The 22253-nt window shown below is 44.8% G+C and overlaps 1 protein-coding gene across 5 annotated transcripts; it reads right to left on the bottom strand.

The window, feature by feature from the left end:
* Positions 1 to 18263: 18263 nt before the first annotated feature.
* Positions 18264 to 21945, bottom strand: LOC124672495 (pheophytinase, chloroplastic-like). Of its 5 annotated transcripts, none has more exons than XM_047208713.1 (9): positions 21823 to 21927; positions 21159 to 21367; positions 20637 to 20781; positions 20488 to 20560; positions 19276 to 19422; positions 19070 to 19195; positions 18768 to 18954; positions 18610 to 18662; positions 18264 to 18520 (listed from the first exon to the last, which is right to left on the bottom strand). In XM_047208713.1, exons 2-7 carry the CDS (start codon positions 21331 to 21333, stop codon positions 18895 to 18897), a joined length of 726 nt encoding a protein of 241 aa, XP_047064669.1. In that variant the 5' UTR covers positions 21334 to 21367; positions 21823 to 21927; the 3' UTR covers positions 18264 to 18520; positions 18610 to 18662; positions 18768 to 18894. The 5 variants fall into 5 exon arrangements, with proteins under 5 accessions (XP_047064669.1, XP_047064670.1, XP_047064672.1 ...); XM_047208714.1 differs by having other exon boundaries at positions 18797 to 18954; XM_047208716.1 differs by having other exon boundaries at positions 18829 to 18954.
* Positions 21946 to 22253: the final 308 nt, after the last annotated feature.

Here is a 22253-nt window from a genome sequence, read left to right as displayed (position 1 = left end):
AAAAAAAACGTGCGCCAAAACGCGACCACGTACTCGCCTCTACTTACGCGGTATGAGCCGCGTTGTGAATTGTTATAGACCTGTAGAACTGGTTGGCTCAGTCGAGGAAGAAACATGCGTGTCTCCAATCGCTATACACTACTCCCTCCGTGAGTTGGTCGAGTCAAGGATGAAACATGCGTCTCCAATCAAGATTATAAGGCTAGTGGCCCAATTGGTTAAGACCAAAAAAATTCTTCATTCTCCCTCATTAATTATTGCACGTGCCAATACAAAATAAAGATAATAAAATATATTCTACCACAAGCAATAATATATCTAGTTATGTTACAACAGTTATAGAAATGCATAATTTCTACAGCAGAAATGTATAATATAGACACATTAAGGATGATATCCTGGGAGTTGCGAGGGCCACATTGCTAGTTATAAAAAAAGCAGTGTTGATGTCTATAAATAAGGTTTATCACTGCATCCGTTTTTTATAATGAGTATGGTCAAAACCAACCTACACCTTACCTAACGGTGGGGGAGGGGCTTACATGTTGCTCACCGACACCATAAGTTTCATAGACAAGGGTGACCACCACTAATGCCGGAGACAGGGTAGGGATGGTGTATTCCAGGGAGGGGGTGAGAGGTGGCCCGATGCTGTAGCGGAAAAGGATGAGTTGGTGCCGCACACGAAGGGGAGTAGTCGATGCCAGAGATAAAGGGGAGGAGTTGGTGTTGAAGATAGACAGGAGAGCTGCTACCAAAGATTTGTATCCGCACCTTCTCCGCCACGGCTAGAAGAGATGATGAGTTCTCCTACTAGAGTAAGCGATTAGAGAGTGAGGTAAGATTAGTTTTGGCACCAATCTGAGTGGGCAACTTTCTTAGTTTCCCACTTACGGGCCTTGCCCAATAGAAACTTTCCGATATAATTATTTTCTCTGGGCTTGACTAAAAGTTCTTTAGGGCACATTTGGTAGCTAGAATGAAGTCGCTCCAGGCACGGTGGAGCAGAAAATAGGATGACTAGTTGCCCGGTAAGCCTTCGTGTTGTGTCCAATGCTGTTCTCAAAGCAGTGTTGGGCCTGACCTAGAGGAACTGCCAAATTAGGCGTTCCCCTAGAGCCACACTGGTATCGTGATCTACCGATGCAAAAGGGAACCTTTGACTGCCGAGCTGGCTGGCGGGAGCACACGCGGGCTGCGGCAAAAAGGGAAAAAGGTGGGTGGGAAGGATTCTGTCACCTACCGCTGAATACCCTCCCCTATTTATACCTCCACTCCTACCGCCCGATTCCAAACCCTCCGGTCCTCCCTTTTCGAGCTCCATCTCAAGTAGTACCGGAGCAAGTAGGCCACTTCCTCTTCTTCGTCGAGTTCTCCTTTGCGTCCACCGATGACTGTAGAAGGGGATGATGAAATGGTCCCCTGCCATGTCCAACTACATTTTGGAGAAGATGTGTGGGATGATCAAGAGCAACGTATGAACTGATATGGGCTTCAAGGAAGTCCATCTGAATGCCATGGCCATGGCTCTCCTTGAGAACTATGGTGATGACATTAGCTCAATGTTGGTGTTCAATCACCTAAGGAAGTGGAGGGTCACGTGCCTCACAATTAGCAGGTTCCGAGATCTTACCGAAGCTCGGGTGCAAGGAGACCAAATGCATCATCCCGGAGGCTGGCCACTACCACGACCACGTCTTGGTAAGCACATTTCCCCCCCCCCACCATTGTCCTACTTAATCATTGGTCACTAATTTGCACAACTAATACATTGTTTTACCTTCTTAGGATCACCCTAGGTACGACGAGTTCGAGAAAACGCACATCCACAACTATGATGAGATGCATACCATTTTCTCGTTTGGCCTCGCCACGACAAATACTCCATGGGATTAAGTGAGCCCCTCGTTAGACCTCGACTTTCCCCTTCACCTGAGGATGCTGATTACCATGAGTCCGAGACGCTGGTCCTCGATGGTGCACCCGAGAAGCCTACTGATGCCCCTAAAAATGGCTCTTCATGTAAGAGGAAGAGAGATGCCTTCACTGGCGACGAGACCGTGGCCTTCATCGACATGACCTCCGCTACAAGGACACCATGTATGCCATACAGGACAACAAAGGCCTAGGGTACCAGTTTTGTGGGCATGGTACTGCCGCACAGTGTCCTCGGCTCAGGACCTACATGGCTACTACAAACTTTAGTGCTGGCCTTGGGGCCATGGGGGTGGAATTGCATGCATGGAGGTGATGGTGATAACTTTGTAATGATTTACATTTTTGTTGTAGCAAGGGATTAAAAACTTGGCATGCATATTTTGATGAATGGATATATATACTAACCCCTAAAGTGATAGTGACCTTGTGGTGTTACGATGACACCCACTTTTTTTGTGGTGGTAGGTTGACACCATAGTTGTAGTGGTTGGATGAACTTGTGATCCACCTCTCGTAATAATCATGCATGCTCCTCTTGGATAGTGATCTGGTGTGAACTTGTGATGCTTTCTTATGACTTCATTGATGCTTGCGATCATGTTTCTTACTTGTTCTTCTTGTGGAATGTTAGTGGTATCTGGTGTTCAAAGGGATTCATCCAAGAATCCACAATTCATGGAGCATCTAGCAAGACCAACTCACTGATTTCTCCAACAACGGCTTCACAAGGTACGATACTTGGTAGGAGGCCCAAGAGGAGTACCAGAACTTCTTGGTTGATTAGGCTATGGATATTCAAGCTATGGCTCATCACCCAATGCTCTGTCATTCAATGCTTCTTCTAGCTACGCCTTTCGGAGAAGTACCTCAAGTACGAGAGAGTATAGTGAAAGATTTCATCATCGTTATCTTGATCATGGTGATCGTCCAGTTCTTTTTTTCTTCTTATCATTCCACTATGATCAGATGTAACATTCAATAGCACGGTAAGCTCACCTTATTTGAACTATAGTAACAATATGGCAGTTACATGTGTGCAACCAAACACCAATACCATTGAAAGAACATCTCTCATATTATGTTTTGAGTGTTTGATGTCAATGTATGTGATACACTAATGGTTGTTTAAGTGGTACAGGGATTACATAGATACATTTGTATGTGTGTTGGATGTGGTTAGTGCTGTCAAAAAGTATCAGCAGAAAGCTCACCAGGCCGGATAATCCGGGCCGGATATTTCCAAAATATCCGGCCCCCAGAATTTCGGCTAAGGACTTGAGGAAATGCAGCTCAGTATAGGGGCCGGACATTTGCCCGGATATTGTCCCGGTTTTGTCCCAGGGCCGGATTATCCGGGCCGGATATTTCAAGAATATCCGGATCCCTCGAAAATGGCTAAGGACCTGAAGATTTGCTTCTCTGGATAGGGGCCGGATATTTGCCCGGACATTGTCATGGTTTTGTACCTGGAGGCCGGATTATCCGGGGGGGGCGGATTATCCGGCCCTAACTTAGGCCGGATTATCCGGCCCCCCGAAAAGCTCAACGGCTGGATTTTGGGGAGGGGTATTTATACCCCTCTTCTTCTTCCTTACCCCTTTGCTCAATGCACAAGAAATCTGCCAAGCTTCACCTCCATTAGAGCCACCTCAAGAAACACAAGATCTGCAAGATCTCCTTCCTCCCCCAACCAAATCTCTTGATCTTTGGAGATTCGAAGGAGAAGCCACCGATCTACATCCTCACCGAAGCGTTTTTCATTTCCCCCTCATTTGTTTGAGGGATCTCATGCTAGTGTTCCTATTTGGTTCCCTAGTTGATTTGTGTTGATGTGTTGTTGTTGATTGTTGTGTTGTTACAGATTTGGGAGCCTCCAATTTGGTTGTGGATGTGTGCCCCAAGAACTTTGTAAAGGCCCGGTTTCCGCCTCGAGGAAATCCCTTAGTGGAAGTGGGCTAGGCCTTCGTGGCGTTGCTCACGGGAGATCCGAGTGAAGCCTTCGTGGCTGTTGGTTTGGCTTGCGTAGCAACCACACTCCTCCAAACGTAGACGTACCTTCTTGCAAAGGAAGGGAACTACGGGAATCATCTCCGTGTTATCGCGTGCTCCACTCTCGGTTACCTCTATCCCATTCTATCTCCTATATATTGCGTAGCCATATCTTGCTTAGTTGATAACCTTGTCATATAGGTAAATTCACTTAGTTGCATATCTAGAGAATTTACCTTTGTGTCAAGCCTAAATTGAAAAAGAACTAAAAATTGGTTAGCACCTATTCACCCCCCTCTAGGTGCGGCATACGATCCTTTCAATTGGTATCAGAGCCTCGGCTCTTATTTCGGGCTTAACCGCCTAAGAGTATGCCGAACGAGGAGTCCTCGGAAGGGGCCGCCAAGACGGTCTCCATGGAAGACTTCAATTCGTTGAAGTCCTCCATGGAATCCCAAATGGAAAGCATGAAAAAGATGATTGCCGAGCTTTTGACTCCGGCCCTTCCCAAGGCTCCTAGTGTAGAGGTGAAGGACACGGGTGCGTTAGATGAGGGTGATGCTTCGGACTTACCCTCATCTACCAAACCCGTGGAAGGTGATAACTTAAACACTATCAAATATCCCATTGCATCTCCTAGGGGAACTAGTGGAGGTGAAAGCTACAATCGAGTAGCTCCACCTTTCCTATCTCCCGATATACCGGTTCCCCATCCCCATATGAACATTCGGGGCGACCCACCTAAGTTTTCCATTGAGAATTTCGATACTTGGCAATTTGAGTTTCGCTCTCATGTTTGCGAGTGCCTCCAATGAACTTTGGAGAATCATCTTGGAAGGCTTCAAGCCATACAACCCCGACAAGTTGACTAGAAGAGAAGCGGTTGATAGTCAACTCAACAACACCGCCTTGCACATGATTCAAACTAGTGTGGGGACAAAGGAATTGCATCGTGTTCGGAACTACACCACCGCCAAGGAAGCTTGGGACGGTTTGTCTCGCTAGTTGCATTGGAAGTGAGAGCACAAGGAGGAACAAGTACAATGCTCTTAAGAATAAAGCCGAAGGTTTCTTGAGGCTACCGGATGAAGATCATGAACTCATGTATGGAAGACTTCTCACCGTTGCCGATGCCTTCCGGATGATTGGTGCCACTCACATCAATGACTCTTGGATCAAGGAGAAGTACATTGAATGCATGATGCCGTTTGTACCCATTGATGTCAAGACTCTTGTTGGGAGGGGATGCTATTCCTCTCTCACTTCTCAACAAGTGGTGCACGAGATGCAAGCTCTCAAGGTGCTTGAAGAAAACTCTCATGACTCTCGCAACCGAGCTCTTGGGATGACAAAAGGGTCCAACCTTGCCTTGGCGGTCAACTCCGTTGAAGAAGTGATTCCTCAAGAATCTTATAGGGCATCTTGGAGTATGTCCTATCCGGAAGATTTGCAATGCCACTACCATGATCACATGGCCTTCCATGCAAAGTCCTTTTGGGTTGATCCCGCCAAGGCCAAGGAAGACAACATCAAGAGAAACAACAAAAGTGGGTTCACTAGCTTTGGTCCAAAGACAAGATCATGCTACAATTGTGATGACAAGCGCCACTTCATTGCCGAATGCCCCTATGAGAATAGAGAGCTTCATAATGGGAGGCTCATTCCCAAGGACAAGAGCAAAGACACAAAGGGCAAATATTCAAAAGCCCCCAACAAGAAATTCTACAACAACAAGACCAAGAAGGGCAAGAGGCCCTCAAGAGTTGTGCTAGTAACAAGGGAAGAATATTCTTCCGATGAAGTGGGAAGCTCTAGTAGTGAGGAAGATGAAGAAAGCTCAAAGGAATTGGCCGCCATCGTCACCACCAACATTCCCTCTTCATCTCTCTTTGACTCTCCCAATGAGAATCCTCATATCAAGAATGCACATTGCTTCATGGCAAGGTCCTCCTTGGACACATCTATTGTGCTATCAACTCAAGAAGAGTATACCTCCGGAGATGATGATGTTGATGATGAAGAAGATGCAACCTCTAATGGATTGGTCGCTCTTGCCTCCCTCTCCACTAACTCTTCATCACCAAGTGAATCCCCCAATGAGGTCATTCATGTGGAGGAAGAAAGTTGCCTCATGGCTAAATCCTCCGAGGTATCATCCCCTAACCCCTCTATGCCTAACATATCTAGTGATCTAGGGGTTGATGAAGCTAGTCTAAAAGTGAAACAAGAAATGCTAGATTTTGATGATTTCATTCTCAACCTACAAGGTAACACTAAAAAGCATGTTTCAAATCTCATGGTTCGTATAGCTCAACAAAGTGATATTCTTGAAAAAAGGGTCAAATAGAGAGAGAAGACTCTCTCGAAATCCATGCTCTTAAAAATGCTCTTGAGGAAAGTCAAGAAACTATAGCTTCTCTTGAGGAGAGGCTAGAAACTCTTGAAGAGCCTCAAGATAAAATTAACAAGCTCACAAAAGCTAGAGATCTTGCTAGGGCTAAGACTAAAGTGCTTAAAAAGGAAAAGGCCCAATTTGAGGTTGCTCATGAGAAACTTGTGAAGGATCTAGATGAACTAGACAAAGCTCACAAAGCTTTGAAGAGTGAATACACTCTCCTATCCAAGTCTTATGAGCAACTTCAAATGAGGCTTGCTTCATATGATGTGCCTAGTTCCTCTACTCCTTCATGTGATCATGCAAATGTTATTGAGGAAAAAGCTAGGTTGAAGGATGAACTTGCTAAGGCCTCCTCTCCCCAAAGTAAACTTTCGTTGGATGATCTTTTGAGTAAGCAAAGATCAAACAATGGGAAGGAGGGTCTTGGTTATGGGGCCAAGGCAAAGAAGGCAAACAAGCGAAAGGCCAAGCCCGCACAAGAGAAGAAGAAAGATATCACTAATGGTGAAGCCCCTAAGGGCAAAACCATTAATGATGATGATGCGGGAAATGCTAACCCTCACTATGTTTTGTTTAAAGATTATTATGGTGATGTTTATGCTAAATATGTTGGCCCATATGATGGTTATGTTGCTTGGTCTATTTGGGTCCCAAAGACCCTTGTTGCTAACAAAAGAGGACCCATTGAGAAATGGGTACCTAAATCCAAGAATTGATCTCATGTAGGACTATGCCACCGGAGGTTCAAAATGGGTACTTGATAGTGGATGTACAAGTCATATGACCGGCGGCAAGAACCTCGTCAAGGAGTTGAGGCCTAACATAAATGATATCACCGTCTCCTTTGGCGATAATTCTACATCCGAGGTATTGGGTTTTGGCAAGGTTGTGGTTGCACACAACATTACTCTTGTGGATGTCATGCTTGTCAAAACCCTTGGTTACAATTTGCTTTCCGTTTCCGCCCTTGGCAAGATGGGTTTTGCCGTCTTTATTGATAATGATATTGTGGTCCTCTTGTGGAGCAAGACTCTAAAAGTCGCTTTCGTTGGGTATCGCGAACACAACTTGTATGTGGTGGACTTTTCGGGGACCACCACGAGTGCGATGTGCCTATTCGGAAAGGCGGACGTGGGTTGGTTGTGGCATCGCCGCCTAGCCCATGTCAACATGAGAACTTTGCAAAGTCTTCACAAGGGGAACCATATTGTGGGACTAATGGAAAATGTGTCTTTTGCCAAAGATCGTGTTTGTAGGGCTTGTGTTGAAGGCAAAATGCATGACTCTCCGCATCCAAGCAAGACTATCATCTCTTCCAAGAGGATCCTGGAGCTCCTTCATGTGGATCTCTTTGGTCCCGTCACTCATGCAAGTCTTGGTGCGAAGAAACATTGCTTGGTGATTGTTGATGATTACTCAAGATACACTTGGGTCTACTTTCTCAAGACGAAAGATGAGACTCAACAAATATTCATTGACTTTGCTACCGAGGTGCAACGCCAACACAACCTCCTCATTATGGCAATAAGAAGTGACAACGGCTCCGAGTTCAAGAACTATACACTCAATGATTTTCTTAGTGATGAGGGGATTCGACATCAATATTCCGCTGCTTACACCCCTCAACAAAATGGTGTTGCGGAGAGGAAGAATCGGACTCTTATGGATATGGCAAGATCTATGATGGCGGAGTATAAATCCCGCTATAACTTTTGGGCGGAAGCCATCTCCACCGCTTGCCACTCCTTTAACCGGCTCTATCTCCGCAAGGGCTTGAACAAGACTCCATATGAAATACTCACCGGGAACAAGCCTAATATCTCATACTTCAAGGTGTTCGGGTGTAAGTGTTTCTACAAAATCAAAGGAGTTCGTTTGTCTAAATTTGCTCCTAAAGCTTTGGAGGGTATATTTGTTGGTTACGGTGCCGAATCTCACACTTATAGAATCTTTGATGTATCCTCCGGGATTATCATTGAATCTTGTAGTGTGAAGTTCGAAGAAAATGATGGCTCCCAAGTGGGGCAAGTTGATGTTTGTGCAGGTGATGAAATACCTCAAGATGCCATAGTAAGAATGGGCGTGGGATTTTTCCGCCCCATTGAGGGACACGGTGTGGCATCTCGGGAAGAACTATGCTCTACCACGGTGGAGCCCTCATCTTCTCAACATCAACAAACCCTACCTAGTGAAGCAAATTATGCACCAACCCAAGAACAAGAACAAGACCCTCCCTCTTTTGTGCAAGATCAAGGACAAGATCAAGGTCAAGATCAACCAAGCATTCATAATGGCTCCAATGAGGATCCAATCAACTCTTGCCCTTCTCCGAATATTGTTCAAGATCAAGCACATGAGATTGAGCAACCCCAAGCAATTGAGGAAGCTCAAGTTCAAGGTCAAGACGGGGACCCAAATGATCAAGTTGATCAAGTGACACCTCCAAGGCCTAGAAAGACCAAGGAGGAGATCGAGGCCCGTCGTCTAGCAAGAAGAGAAAGGAACCTCGAACTTCGTGGACACACTCATGACAAGGTTCTTGGTGATGTAAGGGCAAAGGTTTCCACAAGAAGGCAATTGGCGAACTTTAGCCATCATCATGCTTATATCTCCTTAGTGGAACCCAAGAAAGTATTTGAAGCCCTTGAAGATTCGGATTGGTTGGAAGCTATGCATGAAGAACTCAACAACTTCAAGCGCAACAAAGTGTGGACTTCGAGTAAAGAAGCCTAAGGAGTGCCGCAATGTTATAGGCACTAAATGGATTTTCAAGAACAAGCAAGATGAGTTTGGAAATGTTGTGAGGAACAAGGCAAGATTGGTGGCTCAAGGGTTCTCTCAAGTTGGGGGAATTGACTTTGGAGAAACCTATGCTCCCGTGGCTCGCCTTGAGTCCATCCGTATCCTTCTTGCTTATGCTTCGCATCATAACTTTAAGTTACAACAAATGGATGTGAAAAGTGCTTTTCTTAATGGTCCTTTGCATGAAGAGGTTTATGTTAAGCAACCCCCGGGGTTCGAGGATCTCAACTTTCCTAACCATGTCTACAAGCTTGACAAAGCACTTTATGGTCTCAAACAAGCTCCTAGAGCTTGGTACGAGCACCTTAAGGAATTGTTGGTAGACCGTGGGTTTGATGTTGGGCTAATCGACCCCACTCTTTTTACTAAGAGGGTCAATGGGGAGCTTTTCGTTTGCTAATTATATGTTGATGATATTATATTTGGCTCTACTACCAAAGCTTTCAATGATGAATTCTCAAAGCTTATGACCGATAGGTTTGAGATGTCTATGATGGGAGAGATGAAGTTCTTCCTTGGTTTTGAGATCAAGCAATTGAGGGAAGGAACCTTCATCAACCAAGCAAAATATCTCCAAGACATGCTCAAGAGGTTCAAGATGACCGAGATGAAGGGTGTGGCCACTCCTATGGTTACCAAATGTCATCTTGCACTAGATCCCAATGGTAAAGAGGTGGATCAAAAGGTATATCGCTCCATGATTGGATCCTTGCTTGACCTTTGTGCATCTAGACCGGACATAGTGTTGAGTGTTGGTGTGTGTGCAAGGTATCAAGCTTCTCCTAAGGAGAGCCACATGATGGCTCTCAAAAGAATCTTTCGATATTTGGTTGATACCCCAAGATATGGTATTTGGTACCCCAAAGGCTCAAGTTTTATTCTCAATGGTTATACCGATGCGGATTGGGCGGGTGACAAGGATGATAGGAAATCAACTTCCGGGGCTTGCCAATTCCTTGGTAGGTCCTTGGTGTGTTGGTCTTCTAAGAAGCAAAATTGTATATCTCTCTCCACCGCCGAAGCCGAATATGTTGCCGCCGCAAGTGGATGCATTCAATTGTTATGGATGAGGCAAACTTTAAAGGAATACGGTGTCATTTGTGACAAAGTGCCTCTATTATGTGACAATGAAAGTGCCATCAAAATTGCCTATAATCCGGTGCAACATTCAAGAACGAAGCATATTGAGATCCGGAATCATTTCATTAGGGATCATGTTGCCCGTGGTGATATTGAGCTTATCTATGTTCCAACCAAAGATCAACTTGCCGATATATTCACGAAGCCTCTTGATGAAGCAAGGTTCACTTATTTGAGGAATGAGCTAAATATCATTGATTCAAGGAGTATAGCTTGACCATCTTGCAAACACACCTTTGTCTCAAAACTTTATTTGGTTTAGATGTGGGCATGGAAATAGGGGAGTGCGGTTTAAATTATTGAGCTATCCCTCCCCCCATAATGCCAACATTAAGAAATCATTCTCTTAATATCATGTTGATATGTGAGCGTCAATGATGAGTAGTGGCTTGGACCCAAGATATATCTTCGCGGTGCCATGCCACAATACTCATATATGGTGGCCTAGGCCACCACACTCTTCTTTGTGAAGAGTTGGAGTTATTTGGATCTTATCGCCTTTTATTTGACAACTCCATGTTCTTATGGGAAATCACTCTAGTTTGGCCTTATTTGCTCATATCTTGCAAACTTGAGTGATCATGTACCATTAACAGTTTGAGTCTTCTAAACCCAAGCCTACACTCATCTATAAGCCATTTCCATCTTGCTCATTTGTCATGTTTGGTAAAAACTTGGAGTTTGAGGTTTCTCGGTCGGATGATCTAGGTTGCCCCATCTTATTGGTAAATATGCATCTTATATGTGAGGTGATAGTTTATTGCACCACATATGGGTACGCAAATAACCAACTAAAGATAGGCGGGATTGACGGTGTTCTGAAATTTTCCAGAACACCGGATAATCCGCCCCCCTGGCGACCCGGAAAATCCGGCCCGGCCGGATTATCCGCCCTAAACTAGGGCCGGATTATCCGGCCTGGGCTGATCTTGAAAGGGTTGAGGTCGAGGCCGCGGGGGGGAAACGGTTCAGTCCACCCCCCACGCGCCTCTCTCTCCTCTCTCTCCTCTCAAGGTCGCCGGAGACTCTCCTCCTCGCCGGAGTTGCCCCGTCCACTCCCTCCGGAGTTTTTGGGTGGATCGGGTGCTCCTCCCTCCTAGCTACCTTCTCCTCCAAGCGGCTTTCGCAATGGATGCGGGTATGACTCACAATCCCTAACCCTAGGTGTTGTGTTTTATATGTGCTATTTTCTTGGTGGATTTGGTGTCTAGTTGTTCCAAATCGCTTGTAGTGTACTCCTCTTGCATGCTATAAGGCCGATCTGTTCCAAGACAAGTTGTTGATTGCAAAATCTGCTAGATTCGCAGGGCCGGATTATCCGGCCCCCGCAAGGACCGGATTATCCGGTCCGGCCGGATTATCCGCCCCCTTGGGGCACCGGATTATCCGGCCTGGAGCTTCATCGCCACTGCAGTTTTGATTCAATCTATCTTGTTTTAGACTTGTACCAGCTTATAGTATGTTTCTAGAGTGCATTACTCTGTATCATACATGACTCATGAGCATTATCTTCTCTTTGCTATCCATCTTTGCTATTCACAGGTCGTTCTTCTCGGGGTACCTCTCGGAGACGCGCAAGAGCTGATCGGTCAAGTGATGAGTTCGTGTCCAACGCTCCTCGCAAGTCAACCTCAACTAGGCACAAGAACAAGGCTTCAAGGGAAAACTACAAGACTATGGACATTGTCTCTTATCAAGCAATCCGTATGAAGAACTGGTATGAAGACCTCCCAAGGGATGAAGAGACAGAGGGCAGAAAATATTGGTGCATGGAGCAGGAGTTCATCTATAAAGATATCTATGAGCCCATGAGGAAAGTACGTCCCATGCAAGCTATCGATGTGGACGTTATGGCAGTCAACAATCACTTTGAGGATGCCATTTGGGTGGCTGGAAGGTTGGGCTTGAAGGACTTGATGAAGATTCAATGTGACTATAGTCCAGAGTTGTTGAAGCAGTTCTTTGCTACGTTGGCCATCAAGAAAGATGAGGACCGTACTATGGAATGGATGTCTGGCTCCACTCACTGTAGTGCCACCTTGCACCGTTTTGCTGCTATTCTTGGAGTTCCTGCAGAAGGAGGCCGTCGTCTCCATGGACCTCAGAGGGCAGATAAGAATGCACTGCTGGAAAAGTGGGAGAGTCCAAGGGGCTGCTTACCATCTATGGTCAGTTGCTTAGGTTCTTTCGGGCCACCATCGCTCCTAGTGGTGGTAACAATGATGCACTCCGGGGAACTCTTGTGGACCTCATGTACCTCAGCTTTCGGTGTGCTCGTGATGAGAATGAGGAACGTAACTTCACTATTGATATCATGGACTACATCTTCCATGAGATTCGTGATGCCATGGTCTCCCGGACCACTATACCTTATGCGCCTTACATCCGGCTCCTCATCAACAACACCGCGGGCGTGCGTGGTGAAGACTTGAGCGGGTACTCTTATTTGAAGCACACTGTCAAGAAGGCCTACAAGCTTAAGCCTGTCTCTTCTGCTGTACCTCCACCTGACTCCTTCATGGGTGATGCTCGTTCTAGTGGATTTGCTCCTGCTCGCCATTCGACCTCCCCTGCTATGAAGAAACAAGTGAACGAGGCTCGGTTGGTTTCAGCGTTACATCCTTTGCATGAACATTGAGATCCATAAGGAGAACTATGCGGCCAGCCGGGAGCGTTACGAGATTAAGCATACTCGGGCGGTTATTACGCACAAGCTCGGTGGTGAGCAAGGACCCCCTCCTCGGCCTCCGAGTTCACCCGGGTTACGGTGGGTGGCATTCTGCACAGGTTCCGTGGAGTGATCTTGATAGTTGCATTCAAAGGTCCAGCCTCACTCGCCGCTCTCCGGATGCCCCGACAACGATGAAGAAGAAGAAGAAGAAGAAGAAGAAGAAGAAGAAGAGCGCAAGATTCCGATGATGATGATGCCTCCGAGTGATCCCCATGGGGCGAGTAGCATCGCGCTTGTCCCCTTTTGGCGTCTCGATGCTAAAGGGGAGAAGCGTTCTATTAGGAACTCTCTCGGGGATTTGCATGGTTTGGGCACAAGCATATGCGTTTATCATTCCTTTATTGCTTGTGTTCCCTCTTATTTGAACTATTTGCTTTGGTTGTGTTCCGTTTAAAACTATGTGCTATGTGGTGTGAGACATTGTTATGGTTTTCGGATTTCTATATGTTGAGATCAAGGCTATTATATCATGTGTGATGCTATATCTCCGTATCATATATCTACACATGGGTATGACTTCTAGCATCCTATCTCAACTTCATATATGTATATGTCTCTTGTAAGAGCTCATGATGGATACCTCTAGTGTTGAGGCACCTCAATCCTATGTGTTGTGTATTTGTATTCAAATGCAAATTACTTATATGCACACATGTAGGCGGAGTGCCTCTATGTTTTTGCCATCATGCTTGCCTCTATAGTTATTCTCTTGCAAATCCGTATATTGTCAACAAACACCAAAGAGGGGAAGATTGAAAGAACATCTCTCATATTATGTTTTGAGTGTTTGATGTCAATGTATGTGATACACTAATGGTTGTTTAAGTGGTACAGGGATGAGATAGATACATTTGTATGTGTGTTGGATGTGGTCAGTCGTTGTCAAAAAGTATCGACGAGAAAACTCACCGGGCCGGATATTTCCAAAATATCCGGCCCTCGAATTTCGGCTAAGGACTTGAGGAAATGCAGCTCCAGTATAGGGGCCGGACATTTGCCCGGATATTGTCCCGGTTTTGTCCCAGGGCCGGATTATCCGGGCCGGATATTTCAAGAATATCCGGCCCCCTCGAAAATGGCTAAGGACCTGAAGATTTGCTTCTCTGGATAGGGGCCGGACATTTGCCCGGACATTGTCATGGTTTTGTACCTGGAGGCCGGATTATCCGGGGGGGGGGGATTATCCGGCCCTAACTTAGGCCGGATTATCCGGCCCCCCGAAAAGCTCAACGGCTGGATTTTGGGGAGGGGTATTTATACCCCTCTTCTTCTTCCTTACCCCTTTGCTCAATCATTGCACAAGAAATCTGCCAAGCTTCACCTCCATTAGAGCCACCTCAAGAAACACAAGATTTGCAAGATATCCTTCCTCCCCCAACCAAATCTCTTATCTTTGGAGATTCGAAGGAGAAGCCACCGATCTACATCCTCACCGAAGCGTTTTTCATTTCCCCCTCATTTGTTTGAGGGATCTCATGCTAGTGTTCCTATTTGGTTCCCTAGTTGATTTGTGTTGATGTGTTGTTGTTGATTGTTGTGTTGTTACAGATTTGGGAGCCTCCAATTTGGTTGTGGATGTGTGCCCCAAGAACTTTGTAAAGGCCCGGTTTCCGCCTCGAGGAAATCCCTTAGTGGAAGTGGGCTAGGCCTTCGTGGCGTTTCTCACAGGAGATCTGAGTGAAGCCTTCGTGGCTGTTGGTTTGGCTTGCGTAGCAACCACACTCCTCCAAACGTAGACGTACCTTCTTGCAAAGGAAGGGAACTACGGGAATCATCTCCGTGTCATCGCGTGCTCCACTCTCGGTTACCTCTATCCCATTCTATCTCCTATATATTGCGTAGCCATATCTTGCTTAGTTGATAACCTTGTCATATAGGTAAATTCACTTAGTTGCATATCTAGAGAATTTACCTTTGTATCAAGCCTAAATTGAAAAAGAACTAAAAATTGGTTAGCACCTATTCACCCCCCCTCTAGGTGCGGCATACGATCCTTTCAACCATGCATAAGCACAGTCAAAATAGATTTTGTGCAGGCCAGCAAATAAAGAGGAGTTAGTTGCCCACTCGGTGTAGGAAAAATCTTCACATGCAACCAAAGTGCCAATTTTGGCTAGCGAGTCATTTCAAATGGGTTAATACCCACATAGCTTACCTCCACGAAGTGAAAAATTCAGCGCACTCTACCAAACGCGCCCTTAAGAAGCACGCAAGTCTAACCCAACCCCTCATTTTTGATAATATGTATATATTAATATCGTGGAGATACCAATTACATATAGCCTCTGCAACTACGTAGTGCCCTAGTGGAAATATGGAGGCACCCAACCAAAAAAACAAAGAAGAATTATAAAAAAAGTCCCTCGTTGACCACAACATAACATGTACCAGACTGTCATGGATACTTTGGCTTCAATGAGGGTTACCTCATGGTGGTACTCAGTAACCTCGGTGACCACAAGGCCTAGGGTACCAGTTTTGTTGGCATGGTACCGCCACACAGTGTCTTCGGCTTAGGACCTACCTGGCCAAATATTACTACAAACTATAGTGGTGGCCTTGGGGCCATGGAAGTAGGGATGCATGCATGGAGGTGATGGTGAAAACTTTGTAATGATGTACATTTTTGCTGTAGCTAGGGCTTAAAAACTTCTGATGGGATGTATATTTTGATGACTTGGTATATAATAACCCCTAAAGTAATAGTGACCTTGCGGTGTTACGATGACACCCACTTTTTTGTGGTGGTAGGTTGACATCGTAGTACGTTGTAGTTGTAGGATGAACTTGTGATCCATTGTTCGTAATGACCATGCATGCTCCTCTTAGTTAGTGATATGGTGTGAACTTGTGATGCTTTCTAATGACTTCATTGATGCTTGCGATTATGTTTCTTACTTTTTCTTCTTGTGGCATGTTAGTGGTATCTGGTGTTTAAAGGGAGGCATGCATCCAGGAATCTACAATTCATGGAGGATCTAGCAAGATCAACTAAATGGTTTCTCCAACAACGAATACACATGGTATGATACTTTATACAAGACGCAAGATGTGTACCAGAGCTTCTTGGCTCATCAGGCTATGGCTATTCATGCTACGGTTCATCAGCCAATGCCTCGTCAGTCAATGCTTCTTCTGGCTATGCCTTCCAGAGAAGGAGCACCTCAAGTAAGAGAGAGTAGGGTATATATTTCATCATCGTCGTCCTGATCATGTGATCGTCAAGTTCTTGTTTTTATGATTCCACTATATGATCGTATTTTACATGCAATAGCATGGTAAGCTCACCTTATTTGAACCACGGTAACAATATGGCAGTTCCATGTGTGCAAACAAACACCAATACCATGGATAAGCAGAGTCAAAAATAGGTTATGTGCATGCCACCAAATAAAGAGGAGTTAGTTGCCCACTCGATGTAGGAAAAATCTTCACATGCCACCAAACAAAGTGTTAATTCTAGCTCGTGGATCGTTTCGAATGGGTTAACACCCATATAGCCTACCTCCACGAAGTGCAAAATTCAACCCAACCTACCAAACGTGCCCTTAAGAACCCCGCGAGTCTAACCCAACCCCTAATTTTTTATAATGAGAATATATTAATATCGTAAGATACCAATTACATCCAACATCTGCAATAATATAGTGCTCTAATGGCAATATAGATGTACACATCTATAAAAAAGAAAGAAAATTACAAAAAAAAAGTCCCGCTAGAGTGATTAATTTCTTGTAGCAGCTTACCAAACACCACCAAGAAAACACTAGAAATCCACCTTCTCCAAAAGCTACACCTCATGTCGTGGTGTTAACCATGGTAGGTGCTACGGGGTGTAGCACCTCGTTGGTGCGAGGCAAGGAGGACAAAGCCCTCCGCGGGACGAGATTGCACGTGGAGCCTTCCGAAACTCGACACTCCGGTCAGAACCAGGAGGACATACATAAGCGGATCTTCGTCTTCACGCGAGAAGAACCCTTGGACCGCCGTCTTTATTCAGGTCGAGCCCCCATGCGTTCGACCACCACCGGCTGCCCAACCCGCCAGGAAAGCCAGCAGATCAATGGTGACCATGGCCGCCACGATGAACATAATTGTGGCAGAGAATCGACAACCATAGCGGGTAGTGACGACCATGGCAGGGGCGGGGGAGTAGCCACCCGTGCTACCCTGCACCGCCGGACCAGACCACCGCTCCACCATCTCCCGCTGCTACGCCGGGTGCAACACCAAGCCTAGCTCACCCTAGAAGCCGCCATCCTTCCGTCCTAAAGTGCCGCCTGCAGAGAACCCTCACTGACCTCCACCTTTGACAGGACTGGTGTCGCCACCGCTGGCGGCGCCAGCGGCCAGGGGAGATCGGATCGTCGGTGGCTAGGGTTGGAGCGAGAACGGCCCAGGAGGAAAGGAGCCACTTGTTCCCTCCGTAGACATAGGATAGTGCGTTTACACGTGCAGGATTTTTGCATCCCACGGACCTGGTCGGCGTCCACGGAGGTAGCCAAATACTACGTACATACACCCCTCGTGCATGCATCCAGTCACCTGATTTTTCCAGGCTCAAGCGAGTGGTTTTGCAAGACCTGTCATGCCTTCTCTCCCATGGGGTGTTCAGATTTGTGGGGACAACAGCAGCCTTCGGCTCGGCATATTATAAGTTTTCATCCCGCAAACTGAAAATGTTCTCTGATGACTGAATGAGGGTCGAATGTGAAATTACAAACACTGGAGCATTTGACGCAAAGTCAGAGAAATATCACATGGCCTCAGTGCTTATTGGTGAGGTGGAGCATAACGATCTTAACCTTTGCTGCATCTGGATTCGAAAATGAGTTTGAAGATGCTTTAGATGAAGATGTTAGAGCCTTTCCACTCGAGATACTCCACTGATGGCGGGTGACCGCCGTTGTTGTTGGTTCTCAGGTTAAATGGAAGGGACAAGTTGTAGCTGAGCTCGGTGAAGCTTCCAACACATCTTAAGCTCGGCTCTTTCCAGCCTCAGGTGCACAAGCCTATCCGAACGCTGGGACAGCCATCAGGTTACTATAGGCAAGCGCATGATATGAGGCCCTCAAAGACTGTGGTTGCGGTTGCTCGTCGGAGTTCTCTCCTGAATCCTGATCCGCCATCAGTCTCCATCTGCAGTCTTCCATCATTCTCCCTTGGAGCACCTTTTGGAATTTCTTCTTTGTATGTTTCAAAGTTTGTACTGCACAACTTTGCCCATCGAAGTTTCTCTCCTTGTACATGTGCTCTAATACAATATATCCTTTTTTGGTAAAGAAAATTATTTCGAAGCTATTGCATGGTTTTACATCATTTCTATATTACACAAATTGTCAAAGCTTTGAATCAAGTGGGCAGGCTCCAGGCTATGAACATTAATGTCATGTCTACAGGTTGTAGAGATTCTACCATAAAGACTATAGGGACAAGGACGAAAATTATATACATATGAGTTTGCTTCACTTTCATTATACCTCCACCGGAATAAATAAAACACGTGCTGCTTGTACTAACCCCTGTGTATTGGTCAAGAAGGTTAACTTATGTTCTGAGCAGACATGTTCTTCGACGGTAATAAAACCAGATAATTCCTCATGTCTCATACCTGAACTGTAATATGTTGAATGTGTTTGCCACAAGTCCTCAAATTGAAGTACTCTAGAGAGAAATCGAATATTTTAGTCCGTAGAAAACAGGCAATGCTGCATTTCGACTCCGAATTTAACATGAAGTCTTTGTGGTGAAGATCAGCCTAACAGATACCTATCATGGCCTATAAAAGAACGGCACACCTGTTATCCTGCAGTAAAATAGACATTCCCACCTTCCAGCAACTCTTGGTTCCAGTTGACCAAGGTCTAATAAACAGAGAAAATAATCCAACCATGTGCTAACTATGGAGTTTAACAAATGATTCGACAAGTGGATTAACAAGCTGAGGTGCCTCATCCTGTCAGGACAAATACGAACAAGTGAGACAGATGTTGCCTGATGCAAACATATTGTTGCTAAAAATGCTAGGTAGGTTGCAGTAAATAATAGTCGAGTAAACCCAGATGTTTGACCTGTGGGCAGTGTCCAACATTTGGCAAGACGATAAAATCTTCAACAGCATCAAAAGACCCATAGGCTCTTCCAAGCTCCACAGGCTCCCATGGATCCTTCTCCCCCCAAGCTACTAAAACTGGACACTGCACAATCCAAATCAAAGCCTTATGAAACTAAGAAAGTTGAATGAAAAGACCAGCCACTAAACTGAAGTGATCCTAACCTTCACTATGGGAAGTAGATCTTCAGGTAGAGGACCTCCAGAGTAGCAGATGAACTCAAGGAATACATCCACTGCCCCAGGGTCAAGCCCTGGCTGCAGAATAAACTGAACCAGCTCATCTGTGACAGCAGATGTGTCATGGTAGCACTGGAATTTTATCAGAATTAGAAAATGCATAAACATAGGAGAATAAGTTTCTATATATCCAAGTAATCTTTAAATAAGTGAAAAAGCAAATCGAATTCTCTACTTCAGAGACAATTAAACTAAAGCATCTCCATGCTTCACCATAAAAATATATGATACAAGCTTTTTTTATTGCAAGCTCTCAAAAAATCTAAGAGCATGTAACTAAGCCAACCTAAATTTTCTATTGGAACTTAAGGCATATAGCTCACATACGTGTGCATATTTGTTCGCTTAGCAAATTTAATTTAATGCACCCTAGGACCTTCACACTCTTCTACACTGAATGGCAAACATTAGGTGATACTACTAAAGGTTATCTTATACCAACTTCAAACAGAAGACAAAAAAATAGTCAATAAATGAATAAGCGCTACACTACCACTTCCATTGGGTTTATGGGGAAACATATATTGCTGGAAGCCTGGAACAAAGTACACTTTGCACTCTTCTTATGGAGGTATCTATACCTGAGTTCCTGACTTAATGACTCTTTAATCTCTACTGATGGAACTGTTCAGTGTCTTTTCCTGGCATTACATTTGAGAAGGAACATGTATTTATGCAAACATATCATTACTGCATAGGGTATCTGTTCTGGACATCTACTTTACCAATGTTGCTACACAATAGGATTGCAGCCCTTCTGTAGGAGGTTAGGATCTTGAGCTTTTGCAACAAGTGTGCACTCATAAGTTAGGGAGCACAGTATCCCCTTCTTAGTAGAAACTTTGGGATTATCCATGGAATGACACCAATAGTACTTTGTTTAGGGCTTACGTTTATGGTAGCTTCCAGGTTAAACTTATAGGTCCTCGATAAATATATTTGTAATGTGTGTGTTAAGGATTTTTTTTCGCCATGTATGATTTGATTGAAGCAATGCAGATCTCTGTTTTTTATTTAATGCAATAGGTTCCTGGTCTGAATATTACATGCATAGATGTTCTTAAAAATTATATGCGACATATTGTGTTTTTGTAATTTCTAGCATCCTTTTTAAGTATGCTCGGTTAAGATAATCACCTGAGAAAGAATATTTTTCACGGATTCTGGTGTTGCAACAACATTAAAGAAGAGCTTTCCAACAACAGTGTTCCTGACAACCAGAGAAGGCACTATAACGCACAACTTCTGAGCACAAAAATCATGACAAAAAATGAAATGTGATTTACCTTAGGAGATTTTGAAATGATCTGATGAAAGGCTTTCCATACCATGGCTGCTTGCTAATATGAAGCATCCTTAGTGAAATATCCAATAAAACAATACCCTTACACGTTTGAGGTTCCATAACAGCAGCCTGCAGACCAACGACCCCTGCATAATAATGAAACAACAACAAGGATTCAACAGAGTTGTTTTAACTAAAAGAAAATGTCTCCAGTGACATGTATATAGAAATAAAAAGACATAAGATTGGTGATCAAAGATATTTGAAATAACATCACTCATTTAAATAAAAAAGATGAACAATTCTAAGCTCTAAGTTCTAAGCTAGAGCAGTCAGCATCTTGGCCCATCTGTAATCCAAAGCACAAAGCATTTTTGCTGAAACAACCAAGGGAAATTCAGTAGAATTGTGCTCTGACACCAGTATCAGAGATTGTACAAGTAACTAGCTTTGTTCTGCACATAATTCCATTGGCTATATAAACATAGAGTGTTACATTGTTTTCCGTAAGCATCCAACATACCTCCGATTGAATTGCATATGAAGAAAGCATCAGTCTTGACAACTTCAGCACAAAACGTGTTCAACTGTTCTCCCCAAGTCTCAAAAGTATAAAAGCTCTCTTTAAACTCACGTGGATTAGGCTTATCAGAATAGCCATAACCAATTAGATCAATTGCATAAACTCTATTTGCCATGGCAAGAACAGGAATATTTTTCCGCCAATGGTCACTGAGAACAAAAAGAGAGAAATAAGTACATGCATGGTTGATAAGGAACTGAAAGTCAGCTAGCATACAGGGGAGAGGAAACATAAGGAAGATGAAAAGAAAGCTAACAAGCCTAGATGTATAGGTTGCTACTCCGGAAAAAATTCCTCGAAATAGTAGGCCCAACAATTTTAGGTAAAGAGTTTTCTATAATTTAAGTCACCAGATGACCAAAATGTTAATTCTTTAAGCTAAAAATCATTTTCCCACGCCATTTCGATTGCCACCTTATTGTAGTACTATAAAGAACAATGCATCAATCGTACATCTTAGGATTTGGTATCGAAGTGTAACATCAGCTTATAATAGTATGTATTTATGGTTGAAAGGTTAAATAAGGCCCCATGGTCAGTGGAGAAGTTCTCTTGCCCGCAAACAGTAAACTATAACAAGAATGTGTGTGTATCTGATGCGCACCTGTTGGCCCCGAAACCATGAATTAGAACCAATGCAGGGCCAGACGTCCCGGCGTACTGGTAGCGAATGTTGTAGCCCTTCCAATTCCATGTGCTGCAACGCGAACGAGCAAAGGAAAATCGACGATACCATTATTCAGACAGAAACAGAACGAAGCAACAAGAACTCGGAAACTGCAAGTTAAATAAACTCAGTAATAGCTGGAGCTCACGTGCGCGCACCTGGTATGTGGTCGGGGCAGGGGCTCCGACGGGGCGGTCGGCGGCGGCGCGGCGGCGAGGCTCTCCTCGACCTGGTCGGCCTTGGAGGCCTCTGCCCGCAGCCGAGCGCCGGGCGCGTTTCCAGAGAGGAGCCACGAACGCCTTGGGAGCCGCGACGATGCGGGGTAGTGGCAGGCGGGCACGGCAGCAGTCGTTTCGCGGCGGCGAGCG

Source organism: Lolium rigidum, chromosome 7 (genome assembly GCF_022539505.1).
Source record: "Lolium rigidum isolate FL_2022 chromosome 7, APGP_CSIRO_Lrig_0.1, whole genome shotgun sequence".
Taxonomy (NCBI): domain Eukaryota; kingdom Viridiplantae; phylum Streptophyta; class Magnoliopsida; order Poales; family Poaceae; genus Lolium; species Lolium rigidum.
The sequence above is the reverse complement of the archived record's forward strand: the minus strand, read 5'-3'. Positions and strand labels throughout refer to the sequence as shown.